Genomic DNA, 18,658 nt, shown 5'->3' on the forward strand with positions numbered 1-18,658 from the left:
GCCCTCACTTTGTTGTGATTTATTTTGTTGGGTGTGCATGTTGCTGCCATAGCTTTGTGAGAACTATTTTTAATGGTGTCTGAAAGGTGGAAGAAAAGACAAAAAAGGAGAATTTGGGCTTACAGCTGCCCTAGTTCAGGCTTGTGTTTCTAATTCATATTATGTGGACTATGAGTTGCAGTGCTTCACCACTTCAAGGAATCGTCAGGCAAAAAAAAATAAAAATATGAGTTTCACTTACCTGGGGCTTCTACCAGCCCAATGCAACCATCCAGTGCCCTCGTAATCACTCACTGCTGCTCCAGTCCCCCGCCGGCAGCTATTTTCGTTTTTGCCGACCTCGGGGTCGGCGGGCCACATTGCATACATTTTTACGCATTTCCGCTGGTGCAGGAACATTAACACATACATTTTTACGCGTTAGTGGTGCAATGCATACATTTTTACGCGTTGCATCACTAACGCATAAAAATGTATGTGTTAATGTTCCTGCACCAGCGAAAATGCGTAAAAATGTCCGCAATGCGGCTTGCCGACCCAGAGGTCAGCAAAAACGAAACTAGCTGCCGGCGGGGCAGCAGTGAGTGACTACGAGGGCACAGGATAGTTGCATGGGGCTGGTAGAAGCCCCAGGTAAGTGAAACTCATTTTTTTTTTGCCTGACGATTCCTTTAAGGGCCACAGGCTACCCCCCCCCCCCCCCTTCCCCAGTGACTAGGGTATTTTTTTCCAATTCAGTGCTCTGCAGCTTTAACAGCTCGCTGCAGAGCTATAAAATTGAGCACACACACCAATCCCTCCTCCCCCCTTTTTTCTGCCCACCAACAGAGCTTTCTGTTGGTGGGCTCTGATCGCTTTTATTAATTTATTTTATTTTAACCTCCCTGGCGTTCAATTTCCTCAGGATTTCTGTGCAAAAAAAAAATGATCCAATTAATTTTCATAACCATTTTTTATCCTGTAACTTGCAAAATGTGTCAAGCAAGGGTCTCATACACAGTGCAGGAGGGTATTGACGTGTATGCACGTCAATTCTGTTCACAGCATGTTTTGTATTGACATGTATAACCGTCAATACCGCTAGGGAGGTTTAAATAAAAATAGTGTTTTTTTTTCTCTAACCCCTCCCTCCTAGGCTGATGCCGATGAGAGGGGATCTCCTAGTGAGCCGCTTTAGGGGACAGCCAAGCGTGCGGTCCACCGTACAGCGCTGCTGCAGATCGCAGCGCTGTACAACAACAACAAGAAGTGGCGGTTTATTTTCTATACAGTCTGCTAGCAGCAATCGCCGCTGGCAGACTGTTGACGGAGCTGAGCTCCATCACTTAAGCGGGAATGCGTGCGATCCCCTGCAAAATACTCCCCTAGGACTTGACGCCAATCGGCATTAGGCAGTCCTGGGGGAGCCTCCTTGTGACTGCCAATTGGCGTTAGGCAGCCGTAAGGAGTTTAAAGTGGTATTATATCGCCCCAAACTAAAATTTCAGTAACTACTCTTAGGTACATAAAAGAACATTTGAATGCATTCCCAAACATTCATTGTGTGTAAAAATGTTTACTTTCACTGCAGAGAGCAGTGCGGGGATGCTCATCTCTGGCTAATCGACAAAAACAATCATCGCCGGCCAGGAGACACTGTCTCCCTGTGTCTTCATTATGCCCTCCCTCCTTCCACCTTCTGCTGAATAGACACATCACCCTGGCAGCACATGAGTTACTTCAGCAGAAAAGGAGGAGGGCAGAGTGACAGAGTATCTTCTGGCAGGAAATGATTTAATTTGCTGAATAGTCAGAGTTAAGCAAGCTTGTTCTGCACTCTGCAATAAATAAATACTTTAACACACAGGGGATGCTTTGAAATGCTTTCAAATGTTCTTCTATGTAACTAATAGTAGTTACTGAAATCTTAGGTTTGGAAGTATAATACCACTTTACAGTGTTTTTTGTGCATATGCCCTTTTGCATTTTCTTTACTTATCTTGCTTGCTGGTTTTGCAAAACTGTCTTCCTGTGTGATTATCAGAGGCAGCTTGGTTAGAGTGAATACAAGTTTGTGAACTGTCCAAGCACCTCCATATCACACCCATCATCAACCCCATGAGGTAGTCGAGAAGGAGCTGCCAGTCCTTCTCTCTGAACATAGAGCTGAACCCGCCCACCTCCTCTGTGACAAGTCAGGCAAAATCGGCACTGGTAATTTGGGCACACCATGCGCCGCCAGAGGCCGTAATGTGAATTATATCTATAGCGGCGCTCAGACAGCAATTTGGGTGCTGTCAAAAGACAGAGCCAAAGTTACTATAAAGACAGCAATAACTGGCAACCGAGTTATGTTTTACCCCGGAGTCCACTGCAGTCTGGAGGGGGAATAGTAATTGACGCTGCTGGAACTTTTGCAGGAGCAGGGTGAGCAGTTTTCCATCTTTGCCCTTCGCCCAAATATCCCGGCACATTAATGACATGCATGCCCTCTGTGATGGTGTCCATACATCATATGATGTATGGCTACCTTAAAGTGTATTTGAGGCAAATAAATATAAAAGTTGTATACATACCTGGGGCTTCCTCCAGCCTCCTTCACACCGACCACTCCCACGCCGCTGTCTAACTCTTCCTCCTCGTTCTCCCGGTAGAAGCCCCTTTAGCTTAGCCAGTCGTCCCGCACTGCACATGCGCTGCCCGGCTGCTTGGCCAGGAGCGCTCCCAGCCGTGGAAGTGAGACAAGGGTACGTGCAGCTGCACTGTGCATGCGCTGACTGGGCCCGACCAGCCAAACTTACTCGACTTCTATCGGAAGGAGGCTAAGGAAGACGGTGTGGGAGCGATCGGTGTGGAGGAGGAAGCCCCTGGTATGTATACAACTTACATTTATTCGTCTCAGGTACATTTTAAGACTATGGGATTCCAAGAAGATCCTATTTAGTTTTAGGACTATACAGTAGATACAAAAGTTTATAACTTTGCTTTAAAGGTGTCCTTTAAAATGACCGTTGTAAGGTTAAGGTCCTCACAGCCTTGTAAAATCTGACAGCAAAGTCACTGCCAGGGGCTGCCTCCAGTACTTTCTGCATTTTAAAGTAAGCCTTACCTGCTATTGTCCTTTGTGTTTTAGAAAATAAAAAATGTATGCACACGTTTGTAGCAGGACAGCAGTGGCAATAATAAAAGCTGGAGCAAGGACACACATTTCCTCCTTGCTGGTGGTCTGGCTCATTACATCGCATAAACAACTCACCTCGCTGCAAACTCTACTACAATCATTTCTGAATCTCTCGAATTGCAGTGGAGCAATGCTTGGGGGTTGTAGTTTCTTTAGTGATTGACAGTGTGTGTGTCTGTGTGTGTATAAATCCCTACAACAGTCCATACTGGCAGGAAGAAGCCTGCAGCTGGCCAGTTCTCTGTGTCTCGTCTCAGTTAGCAGCCGACATGCTCCAGTGACTCTGAAGTAGAGGCTGTGCTGAGTCAGCAGAAGCATAGGCCTAAACTGCTGTCAGCCTTCTTATTTTCTGCATGGATTGTTTTAGGAGTAAATGTTTTTTTTTTATATAAATATAACCACAGACAAACAATTTTTTAATTGGGTTGCAAAGGCATAACAGTAACCCCCGCGACCCCTGGTGTCCTTCGGTGGGCTAAGGGGGCCAGTGCTTTGGTAACATGCAGGGAAGTAATATACATTACCTGAACCCAGCAGCAGGACAGGTCCTCTTCACTCTTCTTCAGTGGAGATCATTTCCATGTCACACAGTTCAGCTCCTCTCTGATGCCCTCCAGTGGCGCTTCTCATTACTGCAGCACTGGAGGAGACAGAGAGGAGACAGTCCGCTGTGACTGTGCACGTGGAGAAGACATGCAAGAGAAGCTGGCTTGTGCTGTAGTTACCACAGGTGGATTCTGGGTAGTTACCAATGTGAATCCTGCTAACAGAACAAAAAGCAGTTTGGTGCAGAACGCTAAAGGAGGCAGGATTTTTCTAGCCAGTGGCACTTTGTATATATGGCAGTAACTGCTGGAAAAGGTGCTTTCCTGGACTGACTGGAGAGCCCCTTTAAAGGGCTACTGTCACCAAAAATTGTAAAATCTGAAATACATGTAAACACATACAAATAAGAAGTAGTAAAATTACCTATACACTACTTTTCTCTTATGTTGCTGTTACTTACAGTAGTTAGCAGAAATCCAATGGAACTGACAGGTTTTTGACTAGTCCATCTCTCCATGGGATATTCTCAGTATTTCTTTATTCTTTACAAAAGAACCCCCTGGAAAAGATCTATATTAAGATGAAGACCGTCCCACCTACCAGTTTGCACACTATTAAGGCAATTGGACTAAGCAACTGCCATTCACTGAGAGCTTTTTAAAATACAGAAAACCCTGAGAATCCCCCATGAGGAGATGGACTAGCGAAGGCATGGGCAAACTTGGCCCTCCAGCTGTTAAGGATCTACAAGTCCCACAATGCATTTGCCTTTATGAGTCATGACTGTGGCTGTAAGACTCCTGCAATGCATTGTGGGACTTGTAGTTCCTTAACAGCTGGATGGCCAAGTTTACCCATGCCTGGGCTAGCCCAAAATGTATCAGTTGTGTCAAATTTCTACTACCTACTGTAAGTTGCAGCAACATTGGAGTAAAGTAATTTATAGCACGTTTTACTGCGGGGGAAATGCACTTTTTATTTAAATTTTTTCATGTATTTTAAAATTTACATTTTTTTCACAATAGTGGTCCTTTAAATGCACAAGCTGCAGTAGAAAGCAATTATCTGCCTGTTTATCTCTCTAGCTGTGCCGAATGTGTGTAGACTGGAGGGTCAGTTTGGGCCAGACACTATGAAATTGCCTGTGTTACATCCTATTTGCGTCTGTGGATTCCAGCGCTGAAGGCATCCAGAGCTCCCGTCTGGGCGGCCGCACAGACTAATAGAGATCTGTTACTTAAAGTCAAGCACAGTTTAAAGATAATTGGGGAAGCCAGTAAAATCGCAGCCAGCCCAGCGCCATAATAAAGCGTGAAGTCTGCCGCTTGAAATTACCGTCTGATTGCTTGCAATGGACACCGCTATTTTGGTCAAATGTTAAATGCAGCAAAATAATTTACACACATAATGCATTGTGCTTATACAGGAGGGTTATCTGTAAATGCGTCTCACACAATGAAATACGGCAATAGTATTCCATTTCTGCTGTTTTTATTGCAGCTTATTTTAATGAACCACTAAATAAAAATATGGGCAATAATGATTAAAATCCACGTCTCAATAGTGACTGCACCTTTAAAGGCTCATTTAAAGTGAACCTTACCTGTTGGAAAAAAAAAAAGTTTAACTCACCTAATGCTTCTGCCAGCCCCGTGCAGGCATCTTGTGTCCATGCTGTCACAAAAGCGATCCTCCGGTCCCCCACAACGACTCATCATTTTCATGTGTGGCCCTGGTCCACGTGCCTTCTGATCGTGTTCCCGTGGACAGGAGCACTCTGCGCATGCGCAGTACCAAAAAATCTCTTTTGAGCATCAAGGTGGCGCGGGTGCGCATTGCTGCGGAGATGGGGGGGGGGGGGGAGTTTGGTGGGACTGGAGGATCACTTAGTGACGACGTCTACAGGGGGTTGGTAGACACTTAAGGTAAAAACTTGTTTTTTTTCTTCAGTTTAGGTCCCTTTTAAGCTTTTATTGTGTTATTTTCAAATAATATTGAACACCAAGTCCTGGCATTCCCAACATTTAAAATATAGGATTTACATCTGTTGTTGTCAAGGTTACATGCCCCAAATCATTTCTGGAAGGTTTTGCCAACCCAAACGCCCAGACTTCTGACACCAGTAAATAGAATAGCTTCTACATTACTGCAGTGGTGCCACATGGTCTGCTGTTACATTGCAAAGCATGATGGGAGCTGAGTATCTGAAGACTAGTGGGGGGTTCCTATTGAGTCAGCGCGGCTTAAAGCACAGTTTGCTATGGCAAAGCATGTCATACCGCACGTTACCATATCAACATGCACATTATACCAGCAGAGAGCGCGTTGTTAATGGTTTAATGGGCAGTGCTCTCCCGGGTTTAGTAATAGTAACATTTCTGTGTGCTGCTTGCGCACGGAAATCTTACTGATGTTCGGTGAATTAGGGTGCTGGAAAATTATATGTGATTATTTATCAATTCATTTTATTTTTAGTTCAGTTGTAGCATTTAAATATAAAAAAATGTGCTTGCCATTCCGCAACCTGGTTTTGTGTGTACCATTTTTTATTTCTTTCAACTCCACCATTTTGTTGACCTATTAAGCTACCCCCCCACCCAGAAGATTTGTAAGTTTCCCAGTTTCAGAAACTTGTGTTACATTACATTGAATAGGATTGCACTGCGTTGTCAGAATGCAATGCTGCCTAGTGCATGAGTTAAAAACAGGGAACACCAAGAGCCCCAATAGTGTAATTCGTACTGGACAAGGTGGCAATAAGTTTGTATTGCTAGATACTCACAGGTCAGGGTCACCAGCAGGCAACCACTGTAAAGGCAGGTGGGGAGATTGTCCTGACCCCACTCAGGATTAAGAAGTCGCTCTCTGTAGACAGGAAGAAAGGGTAGAAACCCTCCACCAAGGGTGGACTCAAAATTGTATACAATGAACAGAGGCGCCAAAAGTATAAGATTAGATTAAATGAGCCTTAAAACCAACTTAAATGGCAAAATTGAAGGAGGAAGTGGTGGTCTTACCTCCCTCAAGCAGACACGACAACGACTGTGATTCAGACAGTCAAACACATTTATTAGGAACTCCAAAAAGAAATTCAACGTGTTTCGCAGGTTCAACCCCGCTTCATCAGGCAATATAGGGAGGAGTATCAAACAATCTGCACAAGGATTCAAATTAAGCGCCTCTGTCTGATTTCTAGTGCATGAGTGTTAACATCAGACAGTGATGTCTATGCCATCTCTGTCCCCTGTACCTCATCTATGCCCTCCATTCCTCTACTTCTTCTACTTTCCTCCTCTTTGTCACCTATGTTCCCTGTGCCTTCAATGTCTCTCTCTTTGCCACCTCTTACCCCCACACTGTGTCACCTTTGTCCTTCTGTGACCACAGCATAATACAGCAAAATGTCATGTTACCAGTTTAAAAAACATTTTTCTTTGAATTTTTTTAAATCAATATCCTCAAAAGTGTACTTTTTTAAAATTAAGCTGTTTCTACAGAGTCAAATGTCAAATTTTCAGGCCGTTCATATTGGTGGACCGTTCATAAATAATTTCACACACCGGCAGCGGTAGCTTTCAGGTTCACAAACCTGCTGTTGTCCCAGATTCTCTGTCAAAGATTAAATTACCAGGCCGTTTGTATTTAGCGGGCCATTTGTAAGTCGGAGAACTACCCTGTACCTGTTCTCCTACTCTGTATTTCTTTGATAAGGTTAAAAAGTGTTCTGTGTAAACATGATAATTATTTTGGCCGTTAAATATTAAAATCATTCACATGATGAAGCGGTTCAAGGGGAATATAACCCTGCATTTCAACTTTGCTCTAAAACATTATTTACAGCATATTATATGCAACCAGCATTTTTTTTTTTACTAGACCAGCATTGGAAGGGTTACACACAGAGCTTTAAAGTCCTGTGGAGAGAAATGCTGCCTCAGCCGAAGTTTAGATAGATACATTTAAGTAAACACAATGTGACAAGTGAGGAATGTGACTCACTCTCTCTCTCTGTGTCCAGGAGCTCCTGCACAGTCAGTGTGTCACATTCCACACTTGTTACATTGTGTTTACTTCAATGTATCTATCTAAACTTCCGATGCGGCAGCATTTGTCTCCACCGAACTTTAAAGCTCTGTGTGTAACCCTTCCAATGCTGGTCTAGTAAAAAAAAAATGCTGGTTGCATATAATATGCTGTAAATAATGTTTTAGAGCAAAGTTGAAATGCTGGGTTATATTCCGCTTTAAGCTTGATCCTTTGGAAGCTGCTATTTGAGCTGGATGAAAGGGCGTCCATTATTCTTACTCAATAAGGTGTTATCACTTAACTTGTGGAAATTGATGTTATTTTATGGGAAGTGCAGAACACAATGGACACTGCGGGAGAAGATACCAGATCTGAAATCTCTCTCCCTTCTGACATCTCTCTGTGCTTTCTTATCCCCTTTCCCTGGCCCTTGTTCATTGGATATGTTTATCTCATTGTTCTTTACTTCATTCCCCTTCAGCGTCCTTTGTGTTTTCTGATCTTTTAAGCTCACAAATTACAGCCTTTTAGTGCACCGCTGGGCACCATAGTCACTGCTTACCCTGCATCGGCTGCAGAGCGAGGAAGCACTGTGAACTTAAAATACCATTTATATGAAAAATAAAAGAATATTTTTATCCAAGGTCATTTTTTCCCCTGGAAAAGTTTCTGAGGACTACCAAGAGTGCTTAAGTACTTTGTGAATTGATGTTTGCTCATATTAATTATTGGCTCATTTTTTTTCCTTTGCTGAAATGGCTCAGCCAGGAATTTTCAGGTGTGTTTATGTGGATTTGTCTTGAGACAACGAGACACCGTAGCTGTCGGCAGTGCAGTGCGGTGATATTGTTGGCAAATGCCGACAATTAGTTTTTCCCCCATGCCAGTCATAACCCCCCTCCCCACCGCATAATAGGCTGTTCTCCATACATGACCCAAAGGCAAGGCCTGATTTATACTTTTTGTGCCCCTAGGCTAAGTATGTTGTGGCTCCATTTTAAGGGGCTGCAGCACCCATCCCATTCCATATGCAGCCCCCTCTTCCATGTGTATCATCCATGTACTGAAAACCTGCTCTTTTATGTACAGCTCTCTTGAGCATGTTTCCCTTTTTCATGTGTTTCTCCCCATTTTCTGCCTCCTCTTTCATATAAGCAACACCTTTTTCATGTCCAGGTGGCCTCTTGAGTTACAGCCACCCAAGGCCCGTGCCTTTGTGGCCCTGTCTAGAGGTCTCCATGAGCATAACTGCCTCTGAATGTTAAAAAAACATTCTATCCTCCACTTCCTATCAATCTTCCATTCCCAGCAGCTAATCCAAACCTCCCCCAGCCCCTCACACTCCAAAATCTCCAAAGTAGTCATTGGCTCAAGAAGGGTCTTGGCCAGGGGCGTAACATGACTGAATCGGGCCGCCCTGTAAAAATAGCATGGTGCCCCCTTGGTCCATACTTGATGTGGTTCAGATGATCGAGAGACAGCAGATGGTAGCCAGAAGTGTTTGGCTGTGAAGCATGGAGAAGACACCCAGTGCCATGCAGAAGGGGGTGGCCTGTCACACCAATCAATGGCATCTTCACCTGACTTCAGATGTAGTGAGGGGGGAATTCACAAAAAAATGTCAGCTATAGTACTGGAGGTCCTGCCCTGTTCATTAACCCTTCGTCTACTTCCATAGCTGGAACATTGAGTTGGTATTTGTAACTGATGTTACAGGCTGTCTTCTGCCACACAGGCCACAGTGGCATTTTCCATTATGGGGAGCTCCAAGGGCAAAAATAAATAAATCATAATAATGCTTGTAAGTTGGTTCAAACCTGTACCATTTAGCGTAGTGGTATAAGAAATGTTGCTTGCTGCATTACAAAGCATGTGCATTAGCTTATTATCTGAAAAGAAATGGGTGGTTCCTTATGAACCAGAGCTTTGTAGCTCCTCCTAGAGACCAGTGTTCTGGGTAACAACATGCAGCAGCTTGAAAACCCAGCCCTATTCCCAGCCTGAAGCTGATGCAGGCCCAGTCTATTGGCTGTATGCACAATCCCTTCTCCTGGACATGGCAATTAAGAATACGACATTTGTGATCTTATGATTTAATGATTAATCCCCCTACATACATATGTGAGTATTTAATTGCAACTGAAATGTTTTGATTATTTGCCTGTACTTAGGCAGCACAATAACCTTACCATATATTGAATGCTCAGATAATATTCAGGTAACAAACAGCAAATTGTATTTGTTGGATGTAATTCCATTTTTTTTTTTTATGTATTTATTTATTTTGTTGGTGTCCAGGGAACTATAGATTTATGCCTGGGCTGTTTATGTTGTCAAATAGACAGACAGTCAGGCTCTGCAAGGAGTACATTGATTTATTTTACATACAGCCAAAGCCAAGGTTATGACATTGTCTGAGCTGGGCATTCCAGGTCACATATTTATACATATGAATATTCAATTGATCCGCGATTTACCCCAAGTGGGCACCAGCTCCCTATTGGCCAATAACAAAGATACGTCGTCTAGTTATAATTGTATACATAAATACCTAATTGTATTAGTTATTTGGTAGTAATGTCTTTCTACATATTTGTTGGACGAATAGTTATAGTCTGTCCAGTCTGCAGACTTGTACAAGGACAATGTCATCTGAAGATGGCTTCATAGTCTGTAGACATACTGTACAGAATATGCAAAGTGGGGTGTAGGAGCGCTCTCCAACAAATCTCACATGTACTCAGACAGTAAGTTGGATTACCAGCTGCCAAGGCTCCCACATCCACTTGGGTAGCAGTCAAATGCCAGAAAAATCCTCAGTGCTAGCTTCACAAACTGTTGCCAGAAGAAGTTCTATCTGTAGTCACCCAGCCCTCAAACAGCATGCAGCACATGCATAGTGACTACCTCCAAAGACCAAGGCAAGTATTTAAAAAAAAACGCAGTGAGATTTATTCTTCAACGTAGTTAAACACTGTAACAACAGTTCCCACATTCCAGGCCCTTATGACAGGGACCCTTTGGAAATATTAAGTAGTAGCCAGATGCCCAGTCTCCAATTCCCTAACAGTTTTGGTGTTCCCCCGTTGACAGGGGTGTTTGGAGATTAAGCTACAGGCTCAGAATATATTTGGCATTACTTAAGTTATGTAGAAAGATGAAATCAGATAAAAATCAGTACAACCACAAACATGCCCGATTGACAAATAGACCAATTTGGCTGTCCAGCCGCTTCCGCATTTGCATACTACATGACTATAGCACGTGTGGGGCGCCAATGCTGAAGCGGCTGGACACTAGCAGCAGGCGGCATGAGAGGTAAAGTTTTTTAATGCATGATCACCCCCTGGTGGTGGTGGGGGGGGGGGTTTACATAGAACTCTTGGAGGGGCAGTGGGAGAGGCGGCGTCACAAGGTTGACTCCCAAACGATTTCATGCTGAAAGCTACTGGAATTGGCCTGTGGTGTATGGGCAGCCAACAGATCTCTCTGATTAGATTTGCACAGAGAGAGATCTGTCTCTTGCTCGATGTGCCCATACATCGCTAGATGTATGGCGGATGGACCAAATTGCATGCCAGTATGTTTTGGGGATGTTTGAGGGAACCAGAGTGCCTAGAGAAAACACACACAAGGATGAGGAAGACATGTACACAATGTGCAGTATCGTCCTAGCAGAGATTATAACCATGGACTCTATCTCTGAAATTAGCCACCATGTCACCCAGAAATGGTCGTGTTTGTGTGTTTCTGATCGTTTTTTAAAGTGGACCTGAACTCAGAACCTTCTCTCTGCTCGAAAGATGAGCAACAGTATAATAACCTTTCAAGAAAAGCATTTTTGTTACATGTGATACAAATCATGTAATAAATCTGCAGTTCATCTACTTCCTGCTTTCATGGAAGCAGATAAAGGGTTAATATCAAAAGTTGAAGAGAAATCGAGAGCCCAATATGGTGTAGTATGTCAAAATTGATTGGATAAATGAAACAGTGAGATGGTAATACTCACAAACACGGGTTACCACCTAGGTAACCACTCATTAGGCAGGTGAGGAGATTAGACCTGTCCTCACTCAGGATTAAGAAGTCGCTCTCTGTAGATAGGAAGAAAGGGGGTAGATCACCCCTCCACTTGGGGTGGACTTAAATATATTGGTAGGTGAACAGAGGCGCCAGAAGGAGAAAAGTACATAAAATTTTTTAAAAATTGCTGGGAGGAAGTGGTGGACTCGCCTCCATTAAAGCAGACACCAAGGAATGTAAATATATAGCTATACACATTTATTGAAAATACCCCAAAGATGCAACGCGTTTCGCGGGCACAGCCCACTTCTTCAGGCAATAAGCAGGGGATAAACAACAGCAATTCAGTTATAGCAAGCAGAGCACTGCTCTGCTTGCTATGCTATAACTGAATTGCTGTTGTGTATCCCCTGCTTATTGCCTGAAGAAGTGGGCTGTGCCTGCGAAACGCGTTGCATCTTTGGGGTATTTTCAATAAATGTGTATAGCTATATATTTACATTCCTTGGTGTCTGCTTTAATGGAGGCGAGTCCACCACTTCCTCCCAGCAATTTTTTAAAAATTTTATGTACTTTTCTCCTTCTGGCGCCTCTGTTCACCTACCAATATAAAGGGTTAATATCCTTTGTTTACATATTAGCTGTGTCTGTCAAGGACTGCCAAATTTCTGTGCTGACACAGATGAGAGATCAAATTACGCTTGTGATAAGTCTCAGATGAGGGGGAATTAGACAAGCTCTTCTCTCTAAAGACACACAGGGTGCACTTATTTGTTTTCCTTGTGTCTTGTGCAAAAGTTGTGCAAAAGTTCAGGTCCACTTTAAAACCTGATATTTCTTTGCACATATAGTTAAAGTTCAAGTTAATATAATATCATTTTCCTAGCTGGTCTTTAGAGCATTCTATATCATTTTTTTCCTACTTGCCAAGCTAACATTTTGGCCCTCAGTTGGACACTATCATTAGAACTCTCTGCTATTGTCTCTTTATTAGAGGTATGGTTAGCACTATGACTCTGCCAGTGTATCAGATTAATGATCTGTCCTTTATACACTGCAATAAGTGACAATGCGTAATTACAGAGCAAATCAATACAGTCATTCAGCAGTAACGGTCCAGTACTTGTCCTTTTTCATACCACTGTCACTCAGCCGTGCCTCCACTGTGTGTCTTCCAGATGGCCTCCCTAATCACCTTACCCAAGTCTCATATCTCACTTTACTTCTGCACACTTTATTCTGTTCCCAAATCCAAGGCCCTGATATCATCCCTAAAGGACCACTTTCGGGAAAAATTGTAACATTTTAAATACATGTAAATACATACAAATAAGAAGTATGTTTCTTCCAGAGTAAAATGAGTGATAAATTACTTTTATTCTATGTTGCTGTCACTTACTGTAGGTAGTCGAAATCTGACATCACCGAACAGGGCTGCTCAAATCGATCTGGGAGACATCCGGATAGTTTTATCCGGATATCTCCCAGTAAACCTGTGCGGAGGGGGGGGGGTGTCAATCTTACCTGTCTGATGTATTGTTCGGTCCTTCCCGCGGTGCCTCCCACGATGTGGTCCAAGCGGCGGTCACGTCATTACAAACACTTCCTCTTTCCGGGTTGAAGGAGGAAGTGTTTGTAATCACGTGACGCGGGTGGAGCGCATTGTGGGAGGCGCTGAGGGACGGACGAAGAAGGTGTCACGAAGGAGATGTCCAACAAGTAAGATTGACCCCCCGCCCGCCCCGCACAGGTTTACTGGGAGATATCAGGATAGCAACTATCCGGATGTCTCCCGGATTGGGTTTGAGCAGCCCTATTACCGAAAGGTTTTGGACTAGATGCAACAACACAACTGATTCAATATATACACAAATCTATACCTTTGCAAAAAAGATTACAACATAACTTTTATTCCGACCACTAAAAACCATTAGCTTGTAAAAATACTGTTTACATATACAGACTGGGGAAGGGAGAAAAGAGTACACAAAAAGAGTACCCTGTGAATGAAGCCAATGAGTTTTGCTAACTACATAGGTTCTCCCTATTACCCAGATAGTTGCTAATCAAACACACAACACCCCATCTATAAACCCTACATGTTTCAACCAGTAGGGGCTTCGTCAGGCTTACTATCTAAAGTGCAAAGTGCTCAGTGTGCTATATAAACATAATACATACAACAGATATGGAAAATAAAAAAAAATGTCATGTTTGGTTAACAACTCTTTCTGGGTAATAGGAAGAACCTAAACTTATTGGCTTTATCCACAAGGCTCTGTGCACTCCTTTCTCCCTTCCCCCGTCTGTATATGGAAACAGTATTTTACAAGCTAATGGTTTTTAGTGGTCGGAATAAAAGTTATGTTTTAATTTCTTTTGCAAAGGTATAGATTTGTGTGTATTGGGTTTTTGATTATTCCATCTCTTCATGGGAGATTCAGTATTGCATGTATTCTTTACAAAAGCTTTCCCTGGAAAGAATCTATATAGAGATGCAGGTCTCACCTCCTACCTGATTGCACACTATTTTGGTAGTTAGAATGAGCAACTGCTGTTCACTAAATGCTTTTGAAAATAAAGCCCTTAGAATTCCACATGTGGAAATGGGCTAGTCCAAAGAAAGTGTTAGCATTAGGAATAGGAGGGGTGTGGATAGTGTTACGCACAGATAGTGGAGGGTTAGCATTAGAAATAGGTGGGGTGTGGTTACTGTTAGGCATAGATAAGGAAGGGTAAGTGTTCTGAGTAGGTGGTGTGTGGTCAGTGTCAGGCATAGATGGGGAGGGTTAGCATTAGAAATAGGTGAAGGTTGGCTAGTGTTAGGCGTAGATAGGGGAGGGTTAGCAGTAGGAATGGGTAAGGTTTGGCTAGTCTTAGGTATATATAGGGTAAGGTAAGTCTTTTGAGTAGTTAGGGTGTGGCTAGTGTTTGGCATAGCTAGGGGAGGGTTAGCATTTGGAATAGGTGGGGTGTGGTTAGTGTTAGGCATAGATAGGGGAGGGTTAGCATTTAGAATAGGTGGGGTGTGGCTAGTGTTAGGCGTAGATAGGGGAGGGTACGTGTTCTGAGTAGGTAGGGTGTAGCTAGTGTTAGGCATAGATAGAGGAATGTTAACATTATGAATAGGTGGGGTGTGGCTAGTGTTTGGCATAGATAGGGGAGAGTTAGCATTTAGGAATAGGTGGGGTGTGGTTAGTGTTAGGCATATAAAGGGGAGGGTTAGCATTAGGAATAGTTGGGGTGTGACTAGTGTTAGGCATCGATAGGTGAGGGGTAGCATTAGGAATAGGTGGGGGTTGGCTAGTGTTAGGCATAGATAGGGAAGGGTTAGCATTTGGAAAAGGTGGGGTGTGGTTCGTGTTAGGCATAGATAGGGGAGGGTAAGTGTTTGGAATAGGTGGGGTGTGGTTAGTGTTAGGCATAGATAGAGGAGGGTTAGAATTAGGAATAGGTGGGGGTGTGGCTAGTGTTAGGTATAGCTAGGGGAGAGTTGGCATTAGGAATAGGTTGGGGTTGGCTAGTGTTAGGCATAAACAGGAAAGGGTTCATGTAAGAGTTATGGTTCAGAGGGGAACAGTAGAATATCAATATACAATAACAATAATGTATATAAAATATCGATAATGTATAATAATCAATCTTCTACTACAGTGCAATCTCGTTATAGAAAACTTCAAGGGAACAGGAAAAGTTGTTTTACTGTACCAGAAATTGTCCTAGAAATGGCCCAGCATGCCTTAACAAATTCTCTGTTCCAAAATACCATTTTTGTCTTCCCATTGGAGCCACTTGCATATTTGGTGGACTACAAAGTTAAGTATACCTTAGAGCTGCATAGACAGGCTGGACAAATTGCTGGTACAGTACCCAGGGCTCCCTAAAAATTGCAGCCGTCACTGAATGGAGGCAGCCACTCGCTTCCTGTGAGTGGCTCCGATACCTCCGCGGGCGGGACTTGCAACACGTGTCCTGAAAAACTTTCTGCACACACTTGAGCCGATCATGAAGTCTCTCTTCAAAATGCAGCCAATCATGATGAGCCGCTGGCATCAGTAATGCGAGTGGCTCCGATACCTCCACGGGTGGGACTTAGCACTTTCCTCTATATACATTTCTTAAATGTTTTCCTTCTGTCCTGTGCAAGAGTTCAGGTTCCCTTTAAAATAAGAAACTGTTGAAGCAATGACCCACTTTTTAATGTAATACCTGCAAAAGAAAATATGTAAGAGTTGTTGTTTTGGTATTATGCATATTTTTGTTGCATGCTAACTGAAAAGACAATGATTTGTGTGATATTACATTCCAGGCTGATTTGAAGGTGCCACCTGCCCAGTCTGCGGACTTGCTGCATCGAACTACTACCACCACCATGAAAGTTCTTACTAATACAACCCTGACTACTAAAGCGTTGTTGCATGCCGTCAGTGATGGACATTGGTGGAAAAAGTCACTAACATACCTCCGCCCCCTTAACGTAAGATTTGTTTTTACATTTTTACCTTTAAATCGAAGGTTCCTTTCATTGGGCATGTATAGTATAATGATTAGGGGGCTGACTGAGGCTCACAGGAAATGCTTTTCAGATTTAAAATGTAATTCCAAACATGAGATAAATTCACTAGGGGAGGGGGGGCACACTTGCAGGATGATAAATGCATGCATTTTTATCAGGGCTGTGGAGTCGGAGTCGTGGAGTCGGAGTCAGGCAATTTTGGGTGCCTGGAGTCGGAGTCGGGAAAAAATGCACCGACTCCTAATGAATTTGTAACTGTAATTAAAATAGAACATATGATAAAATGTTCTATTTCTCAGATAATAGTCATTAAAAATAATGTATATATACAGTATATATACAGTAATAGCTGTGCTTAGTCCACAAAAATGAAATAAACCAATCAAAATTAGTTACTTGTGCTGCTTCAATAAAGCCGTCCCTGTATTTTTAAGGTCAGATATACATATCTGATTGTGACTGTATATATGATGTGTACACAGGAATCTCTTATATATACTAAATAACATCTATGCTGTAAGAATAAAGCCTGATGTGTAGCCGTGTCACTAATAGAGATGGTCAACGAGATGGAAATAATTCTGCGTCGATTCTGATTTATGCAAATGTATGCACTCCCTTTGCTGATGAAATCAAATAATGTGATATGTTATTAAAATTTGGTTTGGTGACTACAAATTAAAGGGTAACTGAGACGGATGAAAAGTAAAGTTTTATACATACCTGGGTCTTCCTCCAGTCCCCTTCAGGCTAATCAGTCCCTCGCTGTCCTCCTCCACCCGGATCTTCTGCTATGAGTCCTGGTAATTCAGCCAGTCAGCGCTGTCCGGCGCATGCCGCTCCCACAGCCAGGAACATTCTGCACCTGCGCAATAGTGCTGCACAGGTGTAGTATGCTCCTGGCGGCGGAGTGTGTGCATGCGCACTACGCCTGACTGGCTCAAGTACCTGGACTCATAGCAGAAGATCCAGGTGGTGGAGGAGGACAACGAGGGACTGATTATCCTGAAGGCGGCTGGAGGAAGCCCCAGGTATGTATAAAACTTTAATTTCATCTGTCTCAGGTTTACTTTGTTACACAGTAGTACTATACTCTACATATGCACTCCCCACAAAGCTGCAGGGAATCCACTGAGAATGCTGTGCACATTGAACACAGAGGTGTTGTCTGTTTACAATCTCCTCATTCCCCTGCAGAGTACCTGCACATCATTCTTACATGTACCCACACTTACATTGCCTAGGGCCTGATAGATGTTCTTTGTTCCGGTTTGTACCTTTTACAAGTACTCTTACCAAGGACTAGTTTTAGTCTAAAGGGAATAAATATATTAGTCTACATATCCTTCTCACTTCAGTTGTCTTGTAAAATTCCTAAGCGTTGGCAGTTAAGAGACGAATTTCATGTTACTACATACTTTTAATCAACAAAATTGTAATATGCAAATTAGAGGAGTCGGAGTCGTGGAGTCGGAGTCGGTGGAATCCTAAACTGAGGAGTCGGAGTCGGTGGATTTTTGGACCGACTCCACAGCCCTGATTTTTATGCTAGGGCATGTTTGCATTTTTCAGTGTATTTGCGTCTTTGTCCAATGTGTGTTTTTTGATGCGCTGTGTCCCATTTGAATGCATAATGCACAAATTGCATGTGATTCGCAAACACAAGTGAAAAAGGAGCGTATGTTGTCAGTTATATTACTGTGATTAAAACGCAATACAAAACTGCAGAGGGGAACAGAAGTAGCAGTAGGCCCATAGGCAACCATCATTTGTGTTTCTGAATGCGATTTTGCATTGCGGCAAAATGCTCACAATTTTTTCAAGAGTGACCCCTGCCCTAAAGGGGTTCTGTGGGGGAGGGGGGTGTTGAAAATAAAAACAGACACTTAACCTGGGGTGTCTATCAGCCCCCTGTAGCAGTAATGTCCCACGCCCTCCGCCATTCCCCGCCGCCGGCACCGGGCAATTATTTGTCTTAAAGAGACTCTGTAACAACAAAAACCTCCCCTGGGGGGTACTCACCTCGGGTGGGGGAAGCCTCTGGATCCTAATGAGGCTTACCACGCCGTCCTCTGTCCCACGGGGGTCTCGCTGCAGCCCTCCGAACAGCCGGCGACAGAGCCGACTGTAGCTTCAATATTTACCTTTGCTGGCTCCAGCGGGGGTGCTGTGGCGGCTTTCGGCACGGAAATAGACGGAAATACCCGATCTCCTTCGGGTCCGCTCTACTGCGCAGGCGCCGGAAACTTTCGCCTGCGCAGTAGAGCTGTTAGGCTTGGAGGTGTATACTCCACAGTCAGCATGCAACACATAAGCTGACGTGAAGGAGGTACACACACCAGCACAAGGAATCAGGATATCCCCAGTTTAGTGGAGGAGAGGAC

General features: G+C 43.4%; 1 protein-coding gene across 2 annotated transcripts in view; it reads left to right on the forward strand.

Annotated features, from left to right (window-relative positions):
- NBAS (NBAS subunit of NRZ tethering complex) overlaps positions 1 to 18,658 on the forward strand; it is a 916,216-nt gene that overhangs the window by 449,662 nt on the left and 447,896 nt on the right. For both annotated transcript variants that reach the window (XM_068280281.1, XM_068280282.1), the window contains exon 36: positions 16,068 to 16,235. In XM_068280281.1, coding sequence (XP_068136382.1) covers positions 16,068 to 16,235 — 168 coding nt within the window. The remainder of the gene's footprint in view (positions 1 to 16,067; positions 16,236 to 18,658) is intronic.

This window comes from Hyperolius riggenbachi, chromosome 4, assembly GCF_040937935.1.
Source record: "Hyperolius riggenbachi isolate aHypRig1 chromosome 4, aHypRig1.pri, whole genome shotgun sequence".
Classification (NCBI taxonomy): Eukaryota; Metazoa; Chordata; class Amphibia; order Anura; family Hyperoliidae; genus Hyperolius; species Hyperolius riggenbachi.